Below are 25,240 nucleotides of genomic sequence, written 5' to 3'. Positions count from 1 at the left end.
ATCCATACATGACTACTGGGAAAACCATAGCTTTGACCAGACATTTCCTTTAAGGGACTTATATTTCATTTTTCCCCACCAAAACTATAAACTTGAATCCTAAAATTCTATTTCATTTGAAAATAAACAGCTATTGAGGTTTGAAATAATAAATCATTTTTTATGCTATATTCTTAATCACTGTGACATTGTACTTGCTTTTAAATATGATTTTATTATACTTACATATGTATACTTATGTATATAGTATTTATATAACATACATATACAATAAATATTGCAGATGTTTTCTGTTCTTTCGTATATTTGTGTCATTCATTTAACTTTTTCAAGTCACGTATTCACTAAAAATATTCAGTCTTCGATTTTTTTATATATTGAAGTGAAGTGAAAGTTGTTCATTCATGTCCAGCTCTTGGCAACCCCATGGTCTTTACAGTCCATGGAATTTCTCAAGGCCAGAATACTGGAGTGGGTAGCCTTTCCCTTCTCCAGGGGGATCTTCCCAACCTAGGGATAGAACCCAGGTCTCCTGTATTGCAGGTGGATTTTTTACCAGCTGAGCCACAAGGGAAGCCCCTTTATATTTTAGCTTTCTTAATTGTCTCTGTAATATTGAATTTTAATCAGGTTCTGGCTGGAGCGAATGACAGGCACAATCACCTTAAATCCTTCTGCAGTAAGGCAGAATGTAAGTCACTGCTTTAATGGCAGCATCAGCACCATTGTTTTAGTTTGACCCAGTGGGTAGCATGGGCACATGGTCTAAGAGTCTGAATTAAGGCTCCAGTTCCTTTGGGAGCATGGGTTTAAATCCCACTGCCTTCTCTCCTTTTTCTTTTTTTATCATGGTAAAAAATACATAATATAAAATTTACCATCTTGCATATCTGAAACTGTGTTAAGAACCAGAAGAGTGAAAACTGCTGCTCTAATACATAAACCATAGAGACTAAGAGATTGACATATATCGTTTAACATTAATAATGAACATTGTTATAAAAGTCATTAGCACCTTCAAATGTTTCTTAGTGCTTCAAAGCCTAGTAGATCCATGTTTTATTTCCTGTGCCACTGCTGCTGCTGCTAAATCACTTCAGTCGTGTTCGACTCTGTGCGACCCCGTAGACGGCAGCCCATCAGGCTCCCCCGTCCCTGGGATTCTCCAGGCAAGAACACTGGAGTGGGTTGCCATTTCCTTCTCCAATGCATGAAAGTGAAAAGTGAAAGTGAAGTTGCTCAGTCGTGTCCGACTCTTCGTAACCCCATGGACTGCGGCCTACCAGGCTCCTCCGTCCATGGGATTTTCCAGGCAAGAGTACTGGAGTGGGGTGCCATTGCCTTCTCCGTCCTGCCACTGCCATTTCTTAATTGTGTGATCTTGGAAAAGCTGTTTAACTTTTCAGCCTCAGTTTTGTCATTGGTAATATGGAGGTGTTAGGAGGAATACCCATTAAACAACAATTTCTCTTTTTCCTTTTCCCTCAGCCCCTGGTAACCACCACTCTACTTTTAAATTTGACTACTTTATATACCTCATATAGGTGAAAGTGAAAGTCCCTCAGTCACATCCGACCCTTTGCAACCCCATGGACTATACAGTCCTTGAAATTCTCAAGGCCAGAATACTGGAGTGGGTAGCCTTTCCCTTCTCCAGGATATCTTCCCAACCCAAGGATTGAACCCAGGTCTCCCTCATTGCAGGTGGATTCTTTAGGAGCTGAGCCACAGTGAAGCCCAAGAACACTAGAGTGGGTAGCCTATCCCTTCTCCAGCAGATCCTCCCATCCCAGGAATTGAACAGGGTCTCCTGCATTGCAGGTGGATTCTTTACCAGCTGAGCTATCAGGGAGCCCATGTAGGTAGAATCATACAGTGTTTGTGAGTGTGTGATGACTTTCTTTCACTTAGTATAATATCCTGAACCTTCATCCATTTTTTAGCATGTGACAGGATTTTCTTCCTTTGTAAAGCTGAATAATATTCCATTGTAAGACTATGACACATTCTGTTTATTGATTCCTTCGTCAGTGGACGTTTGGGTTGCTTCCACCTGTTGACTATTGTGAATTGTGCTTCTGGGAACACAGGTCTTCCACATCCTGCTTTCAGTTCTTTTGGGTATATACCCAGAAATGGGATTGCTGGATCATATGGAAGTTCTATTTTTAATTTTTTGAGGAACTTTGGTACTGTTTTCCGTAACTGCTGCACTATTTTGGAGTCCTAACAATAGTACACAGAGATTTCAATTTCACCACATACTCATCAATACTTGTTTTCTGTTTCTAATAGTAGGCATCCTAAAGGATGTGAGATGGTATCTTCTGATGATCTTGATGACTTGATGACTTTGATGATTTCATTTCTCAGATGATTAGTGACATAGAGCATCTTTTCAAATGCTTGTTGGCCATGTGTGTATCATCTTTGAGAAATGTCTATGCAGATCCTTTGCTCATTTTTAAGTCGGATTGTTTGATTTTTTTGTTGTTGAGTTGTAGGGGTTTGATATATATTCTGGATGTTAATCTCTCATCAGATACATGATTTGCAAATATTTTCTCTTCTGTAGCTTGCCTTTTCACTCAGTTGTGTTTGTTGATGCACAGAAGCTTTTAAGTTTGAGGCAAGTCTCATTTGTCTCTCTTTATTTTTGTTGTTTGTTCTTTCTGTGTCATGTCCAAGAAATCATGGCCAAGTCAAATGTTATGAAGCGTTCCCTCTATGTTTTCTAATACGAATTAAAGAAAAATTATCTTAGGTCTTACATTTAGCTTTAATTCATGTTGAGTTAACTTTTATACTTGGTGTAAGACAAGGGTCCAACTGAATTCAGCACCATTTTTGATGGCAGACTTCAGTTATCTTATAAAGCTTCCAGAAGAAGCCATTCTTGTCCTTCAAGTTCTGTCAAGGCCACTTATATTGTACTGGGCAAAAAGCTGTTTAACACTTGTTATGTGTCTGATGAACGTGGGAAGTAAGGGCAGGAGATACAAAGATGAATAAGGCAGGGAACTCTCAGGTGATGTGAATGCTCTATATCTTAATAGGAGTTTTGGTTATAGAAGTCATGCATTTGTCAAACCTCAGTTAATATGCACTCAAGGTTTGTGTGCTCCATTGCATGTAAAGTTCAAATCAAAAGAAAAAAATGAAACAGATATTGAACTCTGGCTAATAATATGCACTCTGAAGCTTTTAGATGGAAATGCATTGATGTCTGGATTTACTTTATTTTTAAATTAATTATTTTTGGCTCATCTGGATCTTCATTGCTTTTTAAAAATAATTTTATTTATTTATTATTTTTGGCTGTTCTGGGTCTTCCTTGCTATGCGGCTTTTCTCTAGTTGCAGTGCTTCTAATTGTGATGGCTTCTCTTGTTGCAGGGCCCAGGCTCTAGGGCAGACAGGCTTCAGTAGTTGCGGCTCCCGGCCTCTAGGACACAGGCTCAATAGTTGTGGTGCAGGGGCTTAGCCGCCCCTCAGCATGTGGGATCTTCCTGGACCAGGGATTGAGCCCATGCCTCCTGCAATGCCAGGCAGATTCTTATCCACTGTGCCAGCAAGGAAGTCCTGGATTTACTTAAAAATGCATCCCTCCCAAAAGATAGATTAATACCTGGATAAAGGGGTGAATTAGGTGAAAAGCAAGTATATTTAAAATATTAATGAATTTGTTCCATGTTTGAAATTTTTCAAAATAGAATAATGAGGGGAAAAAGATGAGAAGATAGCACCCAGAGGGAGGCGGAGGTTCACCTCACACGACATAGTTAATGGTCTCTTGTGTCCTGTCCTGGTCTCTTGCAGGCAAGAGGGCGCCGGGTAGAACTCGTTAGCACTAAAAGCATTTGTTCTCCTGTGGAGCAGTTTGTAAACCTCTGAGTCATTGCCATAAGCGCCTTCTATTATGAGGAATCAGTTAGGGGAATTAGAATGACTGGTGATTGCCAGCAAGTTTTGAGGTCGTCCAGTGCCTACAAAAAGGAATACATTTTTCATCGTAATTTAGTATACAATTATATATAACTGAAGCAAAAGTTTTATACTTTGATGCACTCTAATATTTCTGTTTAATTTCCAAAAAAAAAAGACCTCTGTCAATTTTGATCCATTATGGGTTAAGAACCAGCAGTGTGAAAAATCTGCTTTAATACATCAACCATGGAGATAAAGAGATTGACATATATCATTTAATATTAACAGTGAACATTGCCATAAAATTATAAGCATGTTCAGATGTTCCTTAGTGCTTCAAAGCCCAGTAGATCTGGGTTTCATTACCTGTGCCACAGCAATTTCTTCATTATGTGATCTTGAAGAGATGTTTAACTTTCAGCCTCAGTTTTGTCATCTGTAAAATGGAGGTATTAGGGGAAATACACACGCCCTAGAGGTCTTGAAAAAGGTTAAATGAGATGATGTCTGCCCAGTTGAGAAGCCTGAATAAGTGGGAACCGTATTTTAGGCTGTAAATTCATTAGCTTCTATATCGTTGGGCCTCAAAAGAAATCAGAATGGGCTTTGCAGCGTCTGGTATCCTTCAGTATCTTCTGTTCTTTTTTTCCAACTTGTTTTTTGTATAAGTAGCCCACAGAGTACCCAGTCGCTGGCTGTAATGCTCGGTAACACAGCACTCAAGTTTTCCATCAGTTGCTGGAGGTGGCTTTGGTGACAGTGCCATTTGGAAACATAGGGAGGTTTGGCAGGCTCCCTAGTGTTTGTTGTTGGAGAATGCTTTGGCATAATCCTTGGTGAAAGAGGGATGCCTGGGGTTTCTCACTGATTCATCCCTTTTGCGTGGAATTCTGTATAAACTGTGTCTGACTTGGGGGGTGGGGCAGGAGGAGCCCAGTGGGCCTCATTACAGATGACTTTATCTCTTTGAAATTTCCTTACTGAAAGATGATTTTGCATCATTTGGATTTCCTCCTTTTAAATCTGAACAATTTGGCTGCTAGTGGAAGTAATTAGCTGAAAATGTTCTGGTGTTTTTGGCACAATTAGTATTTTTACTCTTCTTAATTTAATCGAATCTTAGGATTTTATTGCTGGGAGAGCCCTTAGAAGATCAGAGTGAGAACAGCAGCAGGGCTCTCTGCATCAGGTCCAGAGCTCTTGTTCATGTCTGGCTGGAGAGGAGACATCGTACTTTAGCTGGGGAACGGGAAAGACCCGCAGCTGATCTAAGAAAACTATTATTATGGTTGCTTTGTGCTTTTGCAATCCCTTTTGAGTGCATATATTATTACTTACTGAATTTACCAGTTTATTAGCTTGGATAGGCTTCCGTGGTGGCTCAGTGGTAAAGACTCCATCTGCTAATGCAGGAGACGAAAGTTCAAACCCTGGGTCGGGAAGATCCCCTGGAGGAAGAAATGCAACCCACTCCAGTATTCTTGCCTGGGAAATCACATGGACAGAGAGAATCCTGGTGGGCTACAGTCCCTGGAGTTCCAAAAGAGTCAAACATGACTTAGCAACTAAACAACATCAACAACAAACAGCCAACTTAGAAATCTTGGTGGCTTAACACAACAAAGATTTATTGCTTGCTCACATTACCATATCCAATCAGAGTCAGGATGGGGAATGTCTGTCTTTCTCTGCACATATACGCAGGGACTTGGGCTCATAGAGACCATACCATCTTGGAGCCTCTTAGGACACATGGTTTTCAGGTTGCCATGGCAGGGAAGAAAATTCCCACCTACTCTTCATTGCCGCTGCCCTGAACTGGAGTCATTTTGCTCACAGCTCATTGATCAGAACTGGTCACATGACCCTGCCTAACTTCAAAGGGCTAGAGGTATGGGGGAATGCACGGAGTATTTGATGAGCATTGTCAGAGAGAAGGGATGCATGCTATTATGTTTATAAAAACTGCATATTGAAAAAACTCAGCCTCTTGTTTTCTAGATCTACCGCGTTTCATTACCATCCCAGTTTTCTAAGCCTCGGGGCTCATAGAAGCCATTATGGCAGTAGCTTTTATTGATAGTCTAATGGGGACAGAGAAGCTGCTGCCAGCCACCAATTAATGGGGTCTATGTGCCAAGCCGCAGGTAATAGAGAAACAGGGACAGCTGTGATTTCATCGGCTGACCTCCCTCACCAGGCAGTAGGCTGGATTACTTTCACTGCGGACTTCATCTTTCTGGTTGGTTTGTGTGTAGGCTGAAAAATAATCCCTTCTCCACAAAAAAAGGCAGGTCCTAATTGCTGGCAGCCAGTTTACACTGTGCATGCTAAGTCACTTCAGTCGTGTCTGACTTTGCGACCCTATGGACTGTAGCCCGTGAGGCTCCTCTGTCCATGTGATTCTCCAGGCAAGAATAGTGGAGTGGGTTGCCGTGCCCTCCTCCAGGGGATCTTCCCAACCCAGGGATTGAACCTGTGTCTGTTATGTCTACCTGCATTAGCAGGCAGGTTCTTTACCACTAGCGCCACCTGGGTAGCCCCTGGTGGATATTGCCTTATATATCAAAAGGAATCATGCAGATATGATTACATTAAGAACTTTGAGATGGGAGTGTGTCTTGGGTTGTCCCAGAGGCTCTAAATGCTATCAGATGTATCTTTACGTGGTGTATCCTTACACACGTATCCTTTACACGGTGGAAGCAGAGGGAGACTTAACACAGTGGCCACAGAGGCAGAGATAGGAGTGATGTGGCTCCAGGCCAAGGGATGCCAACCAGGAGCTGGAGGAGGTAAGGAATGGATTCTACCCTGGAGCCTCCGGAGGGAGGGGGTCCTCCTCACCCTTGATTTTGGCTTGATGATAATGATTTGGCACTTCCGACCTCTGGATTTGTGAAAAAGTAGATTTCTCTAGTCTCAAGCCACCAAGTTTTTACAGTAGCCTCAAGAAATTAATACACTTAGGTTTCCGCTTTCTTGGTGGTCAATGGCTCTTGCCCTTCTAACCAGGGCCCTGAGGAATCGGGACTGAGATGAACACTGGGGAACTGAGTGCTGGGGGAATAGGGCACTCTATACTTTTTTTAACCTTTGAAATTTAAACCATGTGAATGTATCACCTATTCAAGAAATAAATAAAATTAATCTCTGTGGCTCTGGGAACCACTGTAAGAAGATTGTTGTTGTTCAGTGGCTAAGTTGTATCTGACGGTTTGTGACCCCATGGATTACAGCGAGGCTTCCTTGTCCTTCACCATCTCCCAGAGTTTGCTCAAACTCACATCCATTGAGTCAGTGATGCCATCCAACCGTCTCATCCTCTATCGCCCCCTTCTCCTCCTGCCCTCAGCCTTTCCCAGCATCTGTAGTAGGGGAACATGGTTCATTTTATTTATTAATCTCAATGAGTAACATCCAGTGCAGTTTGTGTTCTGTGCAATGCACCGTGGGTAATTCTTTTCAAATTGTCACCCCACAAACCTTACCATCCCACCTGCTTTATTTTCTTCTCTCTCCATTGTACCTCTCAGGTTTGGGTCTAGGTCAGTAGCAAGACTGAATTAAGTGGGAAAAAATGAATGATGGTATAATGATTACTATGTCTTAAAATAAATAAGTATTTGTTTACTTATTGGGCTGCGTTGAATCTTAGTTACAGCACCCAGGATCTTTCGTCACGGCGTGTGGACTCTCTAGTTGTGATGCGGGCTCAGTTGCTCTGAGGCATGTGAGATCTTACTTCCCCAAGCAGGAATCAAACCTGCGTCCGCTGCATTGGAAGACAAATTCTTAACCAACTGCACCACCAGGGAAGTCTCAATTATAACTTTGAATTTTAAAATGTAATTTAATTAATAATCACTTTAGCCTTACCTCTCACTCTTTATCAGGGCTTCCTAACCAGTATTCTGAGGCAAGACTGGTTGGCTTCCACTTCAGAAATGCTACCCCTGATGCCAGTATGCTCTATTAATTACATGCTTTTCTGTGTGTGCAGTAATGTGAAAAGGTTGGTAAATACTGATCTAGGTAAAATGTGCAGAGAAGGCAATGGCACCCCACTCCAGTACTCTTGCCTGGAAAATCCCATGGAAGGAGGAGCCTGGTAAGCTGCAGTCCATGGGGTCGTGAAGAGTCGTACACGACTTCGAGACTTCACTTCCACTTTTCACTTTCATGCATTGGAGAAGGAAATGGCAACCCACTCCAGTGTTCTTGCCTGGAGAATCCCAGGGACGGGGGAGCCTGGTGGGCTGCCGTCTATGGGGTCGCACAGAGTCGGACACTACTGAAGCGACTTAGCAGCAGCAGCAGCAGGTAAAATGTGACCTTATACTTAAAAAAATACATGATGCATGAAAACAGCTATGGAAAACAAACAAGCAAACTTGTTGGGTCGTTGGGAAAATTCTAGTGATTATTTTGCTCCATTGTAGGAATCTTCAGCCTTTTTTCCACTGTGACACTCATGATAAGGATGGTCATGATCTGGTGCTCTCCTGGTGAAGGCACTGGCATTCCTGCAAAGCTTTTAGAAGCAGGCTCAGATTCAGTGTCTCCCACATAAGCCTGTAGAGAAAAAGAAATAACAGTAACATTTTAGGAAATGATCTTGAGTTCACTCTTATTTACCAAGAAATAAATCATCAAAAACTTGGGTATGTCCTCTGTCTGTAGGAACCATGTCCTTCTGATTCACCTAATAACTTACATCGCACTAGAGAACCACTATCCTCATGGAATAACATTTCATATTGTGGCAAGCTGAGTATAAGTTAATTTCAGGCCACCATGTAAGAGATAGATTTTTCTACAGTATTAGTGATAAGCAAACAAATTTTTTAATGGTGTTACATGCTGTATATTAATAAGAACTTCATCAAGTTCAGTTTTCATTTGTTGAACTATTTGTTGTTCTGTTGCATCCTGGTGGGTCTGATGATGTTGGTGATGCTGTCTGTTCTTTTATGTTTTCTGGAAAAGTAACTAAATTAGTATGTTAGTGTAGTACTATCTGAAGAAATCTAAGAGCTATTAAAATGCTTAAAAATAAAATGATCAATTCTTCTTTTGTTCTCTTGACAGGATAATTGAAGCTATCTGCATAGGTTGGTTCACTGCGGAGTGCATCGTGAGGTTCATCGTCTCCAAAAACAAGTGTGAGTTTGTCAAGAGACCTCTGAACATCATTGATTTACTGGCAATCACACCGTATTACATCTCCGTGTTAATGACCGTATTTACAGGCGAGAACTCTCAACTCCAGAGGGCTGGAGTCACCTTGCGGGTGCTTAGAATGATGAGGATTTTTTGGGTGATTAAGCTGGCCCGTCACTTCATTGGTCTTCAGACACTTGGTTTGACTCTCAAACGATGCTACCGAGAGATGGTTATGTTACTTGTCTTCATTTGTGTTGCCATGGCAATCTTTAGTGCACTTTCTCAGCTTCTTGAACATGGGTTGGACCTGGAAACATCCAACAAGGACTTCGCCAGCATCCCCGCTGCCTGCTGGTGGGTGATTATCTCTATGACTACAGTTGGCTATGGAGATATGTATCCTATCACAGTGCCTGGAAGAATTCTTGGAGGAGTTTGTGTTGTCAGTGGAATTGTTCTATTGGCGCTACCTATCACTTTTATCTACCATAGCTTCGTGCAGTGTTACCATGAGCTCAAGTTTAGATCAGCTAGATATAGTAGGAGCCTCTCCGCTGAGTTCCTAAATTAATGCGTGGCAAAGCAGTTCTTGCATACACTTCATTTGATCTAGTTGACGCCACTTCGTATTTATGTGTTTCTTGCTGGGTGAGCACTGCAGTGGTCCTGTCATCACCTTGGTAGAGTAAAAATTGTCCTTCCCAGCTGAAGGGATAAAAGAATTTACTTATTATGGAGTAAAGAAGATTGAGACTGCAAAGGAAAGGGAATGTCTCCTAGAATAAATTTTAAGATCTTATTTAGACTTGTCTCTTCCCTGCCTTGAACAATTACACTTTTTGTGTTTGTTTTAAAGTATATTATTTGAACATTTTAAAACTGAAAGCTACTATTTTCCAAATGCTCTTCCATCTTGTGAATACAGAAGAAGCTTGGAAGTTACAGTGTTTTTTGTTGGAGAGTAACATTTTCATTTCTAAATGTTTTATAATCTCTTATATCAATGTCAGAAGTATCCTGGAAACATATGTCACATGCAGGAACTGTTTAACAAATACTTTGAAAATTTGGCCAAATTTTAAAATGTAGAGTGGAGCTAGTAGATACAAGCAAGAATAGTATTTGAAAAACTTCTCTGGCATATTTCTCAATTATCTGACTTATTTTTGTTCTTATTCTCCTTATCATACCATAGTATAATATGGTATGACATCATACCTTATCATACCATAATATGATATGGAAGCTTGAGTATGTTCTTCTTTTCCATTTTGGATTTCTTTTTTCTCTGTCTTGAAATGACTTAAAAGAGTGTTGTATTGTTTCACATTTTATTGGAGTTCGTTTTATTTGAAATCATTGCTGTTACTAGATGTTAATAGTCCTAACATTCAGATGTCCAAATAAGATTTCCAACATTAAAATAATAGAAATAGTTTGATATTGCAACCCATATTTATCTTCTTCTGCTCTTAATGTTTTTTTTTTTTTTTAACTAAACACCGTGTGTTTAATAAGACTTAAGATGAAAGGATATTTATGTAACCATTTTATACCAAAGTCATACTTAGATGTTGTCACTGGATTGTCTTAAAAAAGAAATGAAACATTTTCTTACTCTGGGTTGCTGTGTAGCTAAGCCAATTTTAAACCAGCTAAAAGCAATGAATACATCAGTATTTGAGTTGATCTTCACCATTGGCAATTATAGCTATGCCAAATTTCTTGTAACAACATTGAGTAATATGCCACACTAATCTGGCTAGGTTATTAGGACTAGACAATGTAAACTGATGATGTTAACAATCTGAACTAGAATTTGGCTTTGTTAACCAGTTGCCATAAAGCCAGCAATATATAAACACAAAAAACTAAAGTCATTGATTCATGAATAATTTAATATTATACATTGTAATTTAGTGGGGAGGGAGAGGGAGCAGAGGAGATGGAAAGGGGATATATTTATCAAGGAAAGGCTTACCAAAATGTTCATTAAGGGAATATTAGCCATCATCTAGTTCAAACCTTAAGTAGTACAGGTAGAAAACCAGGGCAAGAGAGGATGTGATTGTGAAGGAGTTAGGATTAAAACCTGAACCTTTGAGAACCTAGTCCAGCAGCTTATTTTTTAACACACCCCTGGGTTTTAAGAAAAGCCTTGAGAAGCCACTCTCCTTTGCTGTTGCCACGGTTGAGGTAATAATAGCAAAACCATTCCTTTTCCCTGACTTCCTTTCCTGAGTTTAGGTGATGTTTTGGTCATTAAGACTCTCATCCTAGGACTTCCCTGGTGGTCTAGTGATTAAGACTCTGAGCTTCCACTGTAGGGGGCGTGGGTTCAATCCCTGGTCGGGGAACTAAGATCCCACGTGCCCCACAGTGTGACCAAAAAGCAAACAAACAAAAACCCCGAAAACAGGACTCTTGCCTCATCTTGCCTACTATCGCACACTGGTATGTTACTTATTACATACTCAAATTCGTTTGTTTATTGTATTTTTTTGTTTATTGTATTTGTTTATTGTATATTCATTGTACTCCAATATATTTAAAATAGATAGCATGGATTTCTTACCTATTTTGATGAAAGCTTTGTCATTTATGCAAGTAATAGCCAAGTGATAGGATCCCCATATTCCTAATAAGACAGCCGTCCATTTTGCTGGCACTGGGAACTCCTCATGAGAATATGTCTTGTCTCCCCAAGTCAGGTTTAACTATCCTGAAGGCCTGGATCCCCTCTCTCGCACACACCTTCATGTCCCCACAGCATTTGTGATAGACTTGGGCACAAACTGTTGACTGATTTGGGAAGAGAAACTACGTTCAGAAGAGGCAGGGGGAAACCTATGCCTGGAAGTGTGTGTGCGAAGCCATCTGTGTGAATACACAAGCAGACTTTGAGGCTGCCCTGAAGTAACTAGTAAGAAATCTCTTGGTGATGTCAGACTTTTCATAGGACCAGTTCTCATGAAGGAGCATGTTAGAGAAATGCTAGTGAAGGTCCAGCCACCGCTGTACTTCAGATGCTGCTGAGACCTGGTAGACTGGTTCATTCATGACTGAAAAACGTATATATCATGGATATTGTAGGTTTTTCAGATTGAAGGCATTTTCTTATAAGCTTCCCTGGTGTTATTGCCTTAAAAAATAGTAACTGAGTAACACTTCTTTCATAGTTGTACTTTCAGAGATTCCTCCTCACTCAATCTTCATGGTAGAAATGCTTTCGTTAGGACCTGTATTAGTCCCAGTCAGTCAGATATTATCTTAAATTAGAATGCCCGAGGAGGAAAGAGCAAGTCCAAATGTTTGTTCTCATTTTATCACCCCTGAGCTTTTGTGACTTGATCTTACATATAACTTATTTTGTTATCCTCTGAAGTGGGATTCTTCAGGATTAAAGTTCCAAAGTTAGGGAACATATTTGAAAGTGAACATACTCTAACAATTCAAGATCTTATCTTTTTTCTTTTATGACTCTATTGTTATTGCTGGTAGCTGTAGTTGCCTTTACTTTTCTATAGGGTTTTATAGTTACTTGTAAAACTTGTTTCTAAGTTCTTACTTTCTTAAAAATGTGGAAATGTATTCTTTCATAGTGGCTATCAGTAAGTCAAAATAATGTGTTCTGTTTTTAAACTTTCGTCCAGATGTCCTAGGTCTCCAGTGATTTGGGAGGAGGAGAAATGGGGTTAAGTTGGATGTGGATATTGAAAGAATTTTCTCTGTTGCCTTGGTATTTTCTAGAAGCAGCTTATTTTTCCTCTTTGCTATAGAAATGAAAATTAAAAAAACTAAAAACTCCTAGCTCTGTTTTACTATTAAAGCTTATATAGCTCCAAATTTAATAAATTTAATGCATAGCTTCACAAAATAGTCCCAGTGCCCTCTGACCCTACATAAGTGTACACTTATGGTATGCAATATACATTCCAATCAAACCTGGTATAAATATTTCATAGGGTTGTAATAAATGACAACTAAAGGGCCCTGGAGGCCTTCTGGTTTACCTTGCCTCTTTCTACATCCTTCATTCTATCCAAATGTTTGCAACTTTGCTCCCAGTGGGTTGTGATTTAGCCATCATCACCCATAGGGAGCCCAGCTAGCCCTGGTTTGGCTGGAACTTCCTTGGTTTTAGCACTAACTGTACTCCCATCCTGAGAAATCTCTTAGTCTCAGGTGATCTGGTACAGTTGGTCACCCTAGTGTCAGATCAGGCCTCAGAAACCTGATTTTCAGACTTTTTGATTCCGAACCCTTTGGACTTACTTTTTTTTTTTTCTTGTAACATCAGAAAGCATGAAGGATTTCTCTTAAAAATGTTTTGGGGTCCTTTTTGTAGGTCACATAAAAATCAGATGTTGCTTTTAGGTGCCCTGCATGTCAGGAAGGAAGACTTGGAACAAGTGTATAAGGAACTCAAATTTTCAATACAGTTTTTAAATTGCAAAACTTCACAGTTGTGCACTTACTCACATGTAAGCAAATAAGTGCAGTTATTTCATAGTTTATCATTGCATTATTTAGAAGGGCCAGGTTGAGAAATGTCAGAGCTGAAGAGGAAGTAACATGGGTTGAAGCGTTAATGGAATGTTCTGGAAGAATTCCACTTTGGTTAGAGAAGGTTTCATACACTTCTCTGTTTGTTCAGCATGCTTTCATATGGTGTTTTGCTTCCTGCTTTTCCAGACCCATCTGTACTTGGAGGACTGGGCATGTCAGTTCTGCCCCTGTAAGTAAACTAGTAATTTGCTGCCCCATGCCGTTGAGCCTGCCACAGACTTGTGAAATGCCACCCACAAGCATGACACATTGTTCCATTCTGTCATTAACTTTTATTTTGCCTTTACCAATTCCACACTTATACCTGAACTTTGGGATTTTTGCAGTTCTCCCAGACATTCCTCAGCTACTGAGATTTTGAAGTGGTATTGTGGTGGTGGTTTAGTCACTAGGTCATGTCCGACTCTTGCGACCCCATGGAATTTTCCAGGCACAAATACTCAACTGGGTTGCCATTTCCTTCTTCAGTGGGTCTTCCTGGCTCAGGGATCGAACCTGAGTCTCCTATTTGACAGGTGGTCTCCACATTGCAAAATAAATGAAGGAAAAATATGCATAGCTATGGCCACACACACACTTCTCTTGTATCAGAGTTGAGGATTTAAACTCAAATACTGCTCTCCATTAAGGAATTCACATTCTCTTGTCCTCTACATTGTCATTTTTACTGCTGAGCCTCCAGGGAAGCTCGCAGACATTCCTAATAAGCACTTGAACTTTTGGTTATTGGTGCGGCTCAATCCTCAGTTTATTATTTGTTAAGGAATTGAATTGGATAATCTACATTTATGCTACCAGTTCAGTTTAGTCATTCAGTTCAGTCGCTCAGTCTATGCGACCACATGGACTGTAGCAACACCAAGGTTTCTTCATCACCAACTCTTGGAGTTTATTCAAACTCATGTCCATTGAGTTGGTGATGCCATCCAACTATCTTATCCTAATTTTGAACAAATTAATATTACATAGCTTTGGTGAGAATCCTTTGGTTTATATTTTAAAATATCAACACTATCCCAATATACATTTAGTGGATGAAAGCCAGAGGGAATATATATTATTTGGAGTTCACCTACCAGGACTAAGTAATGCTATGTCATTTATGTCTGGAATAGTATTTTTGTTTAATTTATACAACATTGCATTGAAACTGAAACTAAAATTTCCCATGACTTTAGACTTTATCCCTTCTAGACTTCAATTATTTTGATCATTTTGAAATAATTCTATAGTTCTGCCAATGACTGAGTAGAGGCCATTTGTGGTGTGTATTGTTATAAAGTGTTTTTTTGTTCTGTTTTTCTTTTTCACTAAAGAAGTGTAAATAATGACAGGTGTTTTTGCTGTATTAAAATACAGTGATTAGTTCAACTTAACATACGGCTGTTTAACTGTGTGTTATAAGTTTTATCTTGCAGGTCCATTGAATTTCCATGCTTTCCTTCTCTACAATGCAGAGTACAGGAGACTTTGATTTCCTTAGTAGAGAGCAGTATTTGAATTTAAATCCTCAACTCTGATATACGAGAAGTGTGTGTGTGGGCCCATAACTATGCATATTTTTCCTTTCATTTCTTTTAGCCATAGCCACTCTTTCATATGAAATGTTTGAAAGTAAAATGCAAAATTATGAAATCAATATAATGCTTAGCTTTCAGGTCCATGTGAAAGGCTGTTTATTTTTTATTCATCAGACAGAAGTGGAAAGTTTAGATTTTTTTGCTTTGAGATAAACTGCCTAAATTCTTACCTGTATTTTTACTGATTCAATAATCTTTACCATTGGAAGGGTTTTTTTGTTGTTGTTTTGTTTTGTTTTTTATAAAAAATAAGTAATTCAAATTATGTAATAGTATAGTTTTAAAATTATAATAATGGGTCATGGTTCCCTTCTTGAAAACTTCGGCTTACATAAGAATCACTTTTAATTAGCTCTTCCAATCAACTCAGTTTAAAAAGATCAGAAAGAAATTGAACATATGTATGTTTGTGTCTTTTTCTTAAATACAGTTTTATTAATGCACTTTTCTGTGCTCCAGTGCATGTCAGAGATGGGAACATTGTAGCATGCAACAAATAATTAGGTGCATCCACTTTTTATAATAAGTAGGTTTCCAAACATTAGTATGAAAAGAAGTTTGTAAACTTCATCATATTTCATATACATAATAATGGATGTGTACAGGAATTCAAGTAGGGAATTCTTTTAACCTGTGAGTCATCTTTCTAGTGTGTTACTATCTCCTGATTTATGTGTTTTTCAGATTTGACTTTTTATATATGTAAGAATGAGGTCTCTTATGAAGAGCATACTTGCATGGGGATCAGACTCAGATCAAATTATTGACTAGCAGCTATGTATGAAATCAGATTTGAGGAATTATAGCATTTGACTTAATGAGAATTTTTGTCAGCTAATAGAAGGATGTGATTTCCTGATCCCCTAAAAAGTTTTCTGAGAGGTAGCTGGAGATGAAAGGATGAATACCTTCTTTTTATTATTTGTTCTAAATCTTTTCTGCCTTTCCCTTTCTCAGTTTAGTAATTCACTTCCTATTCTGTTTAAAACCACACAAGTGAGGTTAAGCATGTCTTTACCATGCCAAGGGGCAAGCAAGGGGCTGGAAAGAAGAATGAGAAGTAGTTACAGGATATTTGACTAAATTGTTCGATGCATTGTTAACATTGTGGTTTTGTTGATAAACTTTAGGCAATTTGGGAAGGTTCAGTTCAGTTCAGTCACTCAGTCGTATCTGGTTCTTTGCGACCCCATGAATTGCAGCATGCCAGGCCTCAGGGGAGTTAAAAAGTGGAACTAAATAAATATAAGGTGGTATTAACAATGTGTGTGGTTTTTTGTTTTTTACAACTGGAGATATAATTCACATACCATAAAATTTATCATTTTTAAAGTATGTAGTTTTTCGAATAGTCACAGAGCTATGTAACCATCACTACCAAATGTTCTAATTCTAGAACGTTTTCTTTTTCATTTTTGGCTGCACTGGATCTTCGTCGCTGCGCGTGGGCTTTCTCTGGTTGCGGTGAGCGGGGGCCACTCTCTAATTGTGCTGCGCAGGCTGCTCACTGTGGTGGCTTCTCCGGTTGTGGGGCATGGGCTCCAGGGCACACGGGCTTCAGAAGCTGTGGGACACGGGCTCAGTGGTTGTGGTGCACGGGTTTACCCTGTGGCTTATGAAATCTTCCTGGTCCAGGGATCAAACCCGTGTCCCCTGTATTGGCAGGCGAGTTCTAATCCACTGTGCCACCAGGGATATCCTAACACATTTTCATGTACCCCCTACTCTTTTGCAGTAACTCCTCACTCCTCCCTTACCCATCTCCTGACAACCGCTGATCTGCTGTCTCTAGAGCTTTGCCTATTCTGGACCTTTCGTGTAAATGGAAACGTGGCCTTTTTATCTGTCTTTTTTCGCTTAGCATAATGTTTCGAAGTCCATCTATATCGTAGCATGGATCAGTACTTCATTCTTTTTATTGTGGAATAATTTTCTATTGTATGGATGTACTACATTTTGATTATCCTTTTCTCATTTAATGGACATTTGTGTTATTTTTACTTTTTGACTGTTGTGAACAATGCTATTATGAACATTCATGTACAAGTTTTGTGTGAACGGTATGTTTTTCATTTTCTTGGATGAAGATTCCTGGGTCATATGATAAGTGAACGTCGCTCAGTCATGTTCAACTCTTTGCAGCCCCATGGACTATACAGTCCATGGAATTCTCCAGGCCAGAATACTGGAGTGGGTAGCCTTTCTCTTCTCCAGGGGATCTTCCCAACCCAGGGACCAAGGTACTAACATCATGTTTAACTTTTTGAGGAGCTCTCATACTGTTTTTTAAAGCAAGTGAACTATTTAATATTCCCACTAGCAATATATGAAGGTTCCGTTCTCTCCAACAGTTATTTTCCTTGTTCTTCTTTTCTGTTTTTAAATAGCAGCATCCTAGTGTGCGTATGAGTTGGTATCTCACTGTGATTTTGATATGCATCTTCCTAATAGCTAATGGTGTGGAGCATCTTTTCATGTGCTTATTGATTATTTATCTACCCTCTAGGGAGAAAGGTCTAGTCAAACCCTTTACCCATTAAAAAAAAATTTTTTTAATTGTTGACTTTTAAGAGTTCTTTATATATTCTGAATATTGAACTTTATCAGATACATGATTTGCAGATATTTTCTCTCAGACTAAAGAGTTGTCTTTTCATTTTCTTAATAATATCATTTGCAGTACACAGTTTTAACTTTCAGTGTGGTCCAGTTTTATTTTTTCTCTTGTCTTTTATGCTTTTGGTATTGTATCTTAAGGAACTCAAGGTAATGAAGATTTACTCTTATATTTCAAAATTTTTATAGTATTAGCTGTTAGTTTCAGGTCTCTGGTCCATTTCGAGTACGGACCATTTTTATGTATGGTCCATTTTTATGTATGGTATGAGATAGGGGTCCAACTTCATTCTTTTGCAGGTGGATATGAAGTTGTCCCTGTATCATTTGATGAAAAGACCGTTCTTTCCACCATTGAGTGGTATTGGCATACTTCTCAAAAACTGGATAACCATAGATTTGTGGGTTTATGGATTCTCGGTGCTTTCCCAGTGATCTACATGTCTGTTCTTATGCCAAAAACACACAGAAGACTAGCTTTGGAGTAAGTTTAGAAGACAGGAAATATGAATTCCTCTTCTTCTACAAGGTTGTTTTGGCTATCTGGGTTCCTCCCATTTTCATATGAACTTTAGAATCAACGTATCCGTTTCTGCAAAAAAGGCAGTTGGACGTTTGATAAAGATTGCATGGAATCTGTAGATCAATTAGGGGAGTTTTTCCATCCTAACAATATTAAGCTTTTCAATCCATGGTCATAAGGTGTCTTTCCATTTACTTAAGTGTTCTTTAATTTCTTCCAGTGTTTTATGGTTTTCACTGTACAAGTCTTGTGCTGCTTTGATTTAATTTATTCTTAAGTGTTTATTCTTTTTGATGCTATTATAAATGGAATTGTGTTCTGAATTTCTTTTTCAGATTGTTCATTGCTAGTGTATAGAAATACAACTGATTTTTGTATACTTATATGTTATTACCTTGCTAAACTTATTAGTTTTGGTTTTTTTATTGTTTTTATATTGTTTATATATATATAAAAGATAATGTTATCCGCAATGAGAGAGAATTTAACTTTATACTTCCTTTTTTTCTTTCTCTTGCCTAATTACCCTGGCTAGAACTTCTAGTACAATGTCAAATAGCAGATGTGAGAATGGACATCCTTTTCTTTTTCTTGACCTTAGAGGGAAATCATCAGTCTTATACCATTAAGTATAATGTTAGTATTCCCGTGATCAGGTTGAGGAACTTGTATTCCTAGTTTCTTAAGGGTTTTTTTTTTTTTTTTTTTTTCACGAAAGGGTGTTGGATTCTAACAATGTGTTTTAATGAAGAAATAGACAGATTTTGTTGTGAATTGAGTTGTTGTACTGCCTGTGTCAGGAAATTGAAGTGAGTTCCTAAATCTACAAGATGCTAATCAGGTTGAAGCCATAGCAGTGCTTGTTGATGGTTTTTACAGTTTGCCAATTGATATACATTTAATGGTTTCTAAGGCTGTTTAACCGATTCTCCTCATTAACCCAAGTTAATTTGAGTTTGTGTTCACTTGCCTGAAGATATAGAGACATACAGACACAAGAGATAATTTGTTTCTGTTGGCTGGTTTAATTTAATGCCTTTTTATTACCTGACATTTTGCTTCTCAGACTTGGAAGTTATAGGAGTACTAGGAGAATGCCAGAGGGTGTTGATAAAGGCAGCTCCATCTCCCTGAACAGTCAGGGTTAGACCCCTTGCAATTTTCTTCTTCTACCTGTTTTGAGGATACCGTCCTAGTGTGTTTAAATCTACATCTTTTCATAGTTCTTACAGGAAATGCAAATATCCCTGAATTACTGGGATGGGGAGGAAACCATCTAAAAAGCAACACTTGATAGTTAATTAACCTGCAGTACTGCTGTAGGAAAGTTGTTATTATTATTAGTCCTTTTTTTGTGGGTAGCAGGAGTTTTGTCTGATTTATGGGGTACACAGGGATGACCGTCAGCTGCCTTCACCCGGGCAGATGCCCTTTGAAAAAAGTTTCTTGTTGTGCTCAGAAGACCTATTCTGAGGGTCCTTTATACAAAGACTAAGCCCAGATTTTTAAATATAATCCCTTGCCATCCTTATAATCATTTTGTAATTCCTCTAGGAAATTATGTTAGGAAAATAATTGGAGAAAAGTTCAGTGTATTTGTAAGCAGCACTTCCCCAAATGGTTTGGAAGCTCACTTGGCAAGGTCGAGTTTTCAAGTCTGACTATTTTTTACTGGATTTTTTTTCATGAGTAATGTTGCTAATGTAGTATTTGACTAAATACTACATAATAGTATAATAAGTTCTCTTATACATATGCCCCAAAGACTTTTGGTTAATGTCTACATTTTTAATAAATCTCATGAATGTGCTGGGTGAATATTAATAATCTTCAATGGAAATGTGAATATCAAACCTAATGGAGCTATGATCCAAGATTTTGGGCACGCTACATCTGTAATGTTACATGTTTACTAAAGATGTCTGGGAAAAAAAGGTTTCAACGAGAGGTCTACTTTCCTACAAATGTATTCAGTACTACTCTTAACTATTATTAGAAATAGTAGGGTTTCCAATTACTACTCATCGAATGCTTGAATAATAGCCACAATTCCTAAAATACATAGAGTAGTGAAAATTATGGCAATTTTTCACAAGAAATGATGTACTAATGTTTTATAATTCTTTTATTTTTGCTTAATACTTTTATTAAGCATTCTGAAAATAAATCTCTGACCCTTGTTGGTCATCCTAAGAAACAAAATTTGCTAAGAGAGGGAAGAAAGTATAACTGGCAGTATATACAGGGAATGTAGACTCCAGAGGCAGGAGTTGTGTGTGCATGCTGAGTCGCTTCAGTCATGTTTGACTCTTTGCGACCCCATGGACTATAGCTCAACAGGCTCCTCTGTCCCTGGGGATTCTCCAGGCAAGAATATTGGAGTGGGTTGCCATGCCCTCCTCCAGGGGATCTTCCTGATCCAGGGATCGAACCTGTGTCTTCTGAATTGCAGGTGGATTCTTTACCCACTGAACCACCTGGGAAGTCCTAGGTAGGGGTTATTAATTGTAAAGATGCAACAGCAGCCGCCTGATGGAGTGTGGCCATTCTGATGTCTCTCCTCCTACCTCTCAGGGTTGGCATCACTCTCAGCAGAGTGGCATCTGTGCATCTCTCCCCTCTACTTGTTCATTTCCACTGACTGATCCTCTTCTTTTTTCCCTGTTCAAATTCCAGAGTAGAATTAGCTTAGCCTTATCATCACCCAGTTTGGAGAGTGGTTTTCCAGGCTTGGGGAAAGCAGTCTTTCTAGGTGGGGGATATTGCTGAGGGCAGGGCAGTTTCCCTGAGACATGCCATTATACAGTTTGCAGAGCCACTGCGCTGAACCACACCCTGGGCCAACCCTGGGCCAACATGTTTATGGTATTTTGCTGATTGGATGTGATGAACAGGCAGGAGCAAATACTTAGTGATTGGTCTTGTCTCGGGTATTCGAAGGAAAAAGCTCAGCCAAAATTCCAAGTGCAGTTGTGATCAGCCGCAGGTACAGGAGTGAGGATGGACCTGGGGGCAGGAGTAGTGGCTGGTTAAGGTGTTAAGACACCTCCTGTGAGCAACACAGGAGGGCCCAGTGGAGCAGTCAGCAGTGGGCTGAAGAGGGAGTGGGACTGAAAAAACGAAGTGGCGGGTTTATGGCTGTCTTTAAAAGTGCAAGTGTTCGAAGTTGGTGGTGTGTTGGGTTAATTACTAAATAAGAGGGTTTCTAGATTCCTTCACACAAAGGAGCACTTAACTTGATATTTATTCTTACCACTCCTTTCCCCCACCCTCTGCTATTAACCAATGTCAGGACATTTTTTCAAAGCAACTGAGTTCGGTGCCAGTGAAAAGTCGAGGGTGCTTTGTGCCTGTTCCTGTAGGAATCAGCAGGAGGCTCCACAGCCAGCTGATGACTGACATCACTGTGGATGTGGAATTCAGGTTGTGAATCTTTCCCGTTACTCTGTGTGTACCTGTTTTGATGGAAGCTTCTGTTTTTCCATCCACAGTCTTAAATTCCTTTATTTATGTGCCATCAAGAATGAGGTTACCAATGTTTTGCTTGAATTTTCCAAATTTGGGGTGTTATTTGTCATTATTGTTATTATTTATTCAGTTACATAGTCTAATTTTTTTGAATCCCATTTTTGTTTCTTATTTTGGCCTAATTTGTAAATTTAACACGCAGTTCCTGTTGAACTTTCCTTTAGAACAGTATCTTTGAGCGTTTAATTAAATTATTAGGTGAAAATAAGTAGAATATTTTTTTCTCTTAATATCACTTGGACTTTGACAGAGGACATGAGTGCTCTGTCAGACCTAAAAAACACTTTACCTTGTCATTAACTTACCTTTGTATTTAGGCATAATGAATACCGCAATTTGCATTTTAAGGAAAACATTTTAATGTGAATACAGTTAGTAATAAGATTTTTTCAGTGAATGTCATTGCATCAGACTACTCAGTAATTAAAAATACTTAGAGACTGTAAGTTTTTGGACTAGAGCAGAAATCTGGGGTATATTTTTTCCACTTTATGTACTATCAGTGGATCACTTTTTTGCTTTTAGTGTCCCAGACTGATGGCTTACGTGTTAATGCACCAAATGGCCTATGACTTATATTTGTATTATCTCTCGTTTTATACAGCCATTGACTGGAAATATCCAAAGATAAACTGTTACACTGTTTCTAACTTGAAAGTAAAGAATAGATCTCCTTTTGTAAAGGTCACAGAATGTAGAATTTTAAAAATATTCATACCAAGTTAAGGATTATATTTCATTTATTTCTGTAAAGGTAAATGTATGTCTGTTTTGCCCTAAACACTGTCATACAGATTCAGTCATTTTTATATCACAATAGTTCAGCTTTATGTTAAAAAATGATAGGAAATGTTTTCATTTGATGTACTTTAAAATTTGCTTTTTGCCCAAGTTTAATTTTGCTCAGTAAACTCATCCTTCATGAGACCAAGTCCTTTCTCTTTAGTTCAGAATAGCTTGAATTTTGATGCATATCTTTGCTATTTTCAGACCAAGTTGAAGTAGCCTTATATCAAAGGTAGCCTTATGTAGAGAGCCTTATTGGGAAGAGTTTAGAGTATTTAATTTCTAGTATTTTTTTCCCCTAGAATTCAGAATCTTGGGTATTTCTGGACATATAAGAACTTGGAGAAGAATTCTGAATTCTCTATTTGGTTCTTGGTAAAATATGTTAAGCACATTGAAAATGTCTTTAGACTTTCTGACATTTGTATTTATGTTAAGTAAAGTTATACCTCAGTTTTTCTGTTGAATTTTGTACTGTCATATGATAAAGTTCGCCAATGAATAAACTGCTGTGTATATATGTGATAAAGACATTTGCCTTAAAATACAGCACTCCTGTTTTGCAAACAGTCTGCCATCAAGTCGTCTTTCCAGTTATTCATATTTCTGTGTGCCTGGTGAATGGTGGCCTGATCAAGTCCATGGAAGTAAGAAAGAAGATGAATACTTTTTCACTGTTAATAATCTAAACCTGGATTTAAAAAATACCTTGGACACATAAAAATTTTATGGACAAAATACTGAGTGTAGTGTGATGTTTATTGCTAAAGATAGCAAATGATTGAACAGGTAAATTGTCTGTTAGTTTTAACCATTATTTTCATCAACCCTATTCTCAATGAGAGTAGTGATTCAAAGATGTGTGAATGTCCTTTCTACCACGTGGTCTATACCTCTGCTGGGTATTCATAACTACTGCTAAGTCTCATCGCTAACGGCCGTTGCCTGTATCATGGAGGGACAGATGTACTGCCAACCAATAGGCAGGGTAATCTGGATAGTAAAGTTTGTGTCATAGTTTGGGATTTGAGATAATAATTTTATTATTTAGTATCTCTTTCAGGAGTGATGGTTTAAATGGACGTCACTTTTATCTTCTAATAAAAAGGTTCTTAAATTCAGCTCAATTTATGTGGCATTATTTTGTTTTCTACTTTAATTTGGAATTAGTAAAGTATGCAATCATATGGATCATAGCTTTTCTTATTCAGCTCCATGACTTACATATTTATGTCAGATCTTTAATAGTATCTATAAATGTTCATCAACTATTTAATTAATAGTTTCTTCAGTCCCTAAGGAAATATTTTATTAATAACTTTGTTATGATATACATATGTTATATGTACATCTGAAAAAAAACCTGTACAGCTTGACCATTTGATAGTTAATAAATTTTGACTTTGAGAACCACCTACAGCTGATACTAAATTGTTCCTATCTGTTGCCGTTGACGTCATTGATTAATTTAATTCATTCTTGGTAGACTTATTTCCCTTTTGTTTTGAACCCAAACTTCACTTTGCAATAAACTAATGGTGGATGAAGCACAAAAGGTGTCTCCTGACTGTGACAACGTTTCTTACTGTTGTGAGGCTTTGACTCAGTCATTAGATCTTCCCCAGCTTGCTTTCACATTCTCTTTCTCCCCTCCCCTTTTTTCTCTTTCTCCCTTTTAACTGCACCTCTGTATGGTAAGAACATCAATGCTCTACATGAGGTAAGTGTCCAGGCAATGATGATGGGTACCTATAGGCACCTAATATGTGTTGAGTTGAATAAAAAGCCTTGGAGGCTATACCTTATAAATGCAGTACTTGTTTAGAGTGTGTTCTCAGGGGTCCAGATTGCTGCCAGATCCTTTCAGTTTTCCTAATGAAAGGCTGTGTGACCCTCCCCACCTCCCCTTCCCACCCCAGGTCTCTCTGTGTGATCCCTGCTCACACCCCACACTCCCATTCTTGACATTCTTGTACTCCAGTGGCTCCTCTGATTTGGGTGCTGCTCTAGCCCCACTGATAGTGAAAGGTTGTTGTTGAATCACGCGAATACACCAGGATTCTTGGCCCCCGGAGGAGAAGAATTCAATCCGGGGCCAGAGACGAGGCTTGATCGCTCAGAGCTTTTGTGTAATAAAGTTTTATTGAAATATAAAGGAGATAGAGAAAGCTTCTGACATAGGCATCAGAAGGGGGCAGAAAGAGTACCCCCCTGCTAGTCTTTAGCTGGATGTTATATAGTCACTAGCAGTCTGTTAATGAAAGACAGGAATGTCTTAAAATTCAGAATGGCACCAGGCCCCTCACCCATAAGATGCATTTTGGGATAAATGGTTTATCCTGGGCCATAAAATGATTAACTTGAATCTTGAAGAAGGGCAGACCACCATACAAATAGTTTCATTTACATAGATTAGGGGAACAATATCCATACTGGTTTGTCAAGTAGGTTCTGGGCCAAGAGGCGGAACCGACTTGGAGACAGAGTTTGGGGTAAAGGCATAGTACATTAGCATAGCTTAAGACAAACATTTCCATAAGGAAAAG

General features: G+C 38.7%; 1 protein-coding gene across 2 annotated transcripts in view; it reads left to right on the top strand.

Annotated features, from left to right (window-relative positions):
• KCNG3 (potassium voltage-gated channel modifier subfamily G member 3) overlaps positions 1-14,104 on the top strand; it is a 57,150-nt gene extending 43,046 nt beyond the window's left edge. For both annotated transcript variants that reach the window (XM_027555123.1, XM_027555122.1), the window contains exon 2: positions 9,018-14,104. In XM_027555123.1, the coding sequence (XP_027410924.1) occupies positions 9,018-9,663 (646 nt within the window). In that variant the 3' untranslated portion in view covers positions 9,664-14,104. The remainder of the gene's footprint in view (positions 1-9,017) is intronic.
• Positions 14,105-25,240: the final 11,136 nt, after the last annotated feature.

The sequence above is a fragment of the Bos indicus x Bos taurus genome, chromosome 11 (assembly GCF_003369695.1).
Source record: "Bos indicus x Bos taurus breed Angus x Brahman F1 hybrid chromosome 11, Bos_hybrid_MaternalHap_v2.0, whole genome shotgun sequence".
Taxonomy (NCBI): Eukaryota; Metazoa; Chordata; class Mammalia; order Artiodactyla; family Bovidae; genus Bos; species Bos indicus x Bos taurus.
The sequence above is the reverse complement of the archived record's forward strand: the minus strand, read 5'-3'. Positions and strand labels throughout refer to the sequence as shown.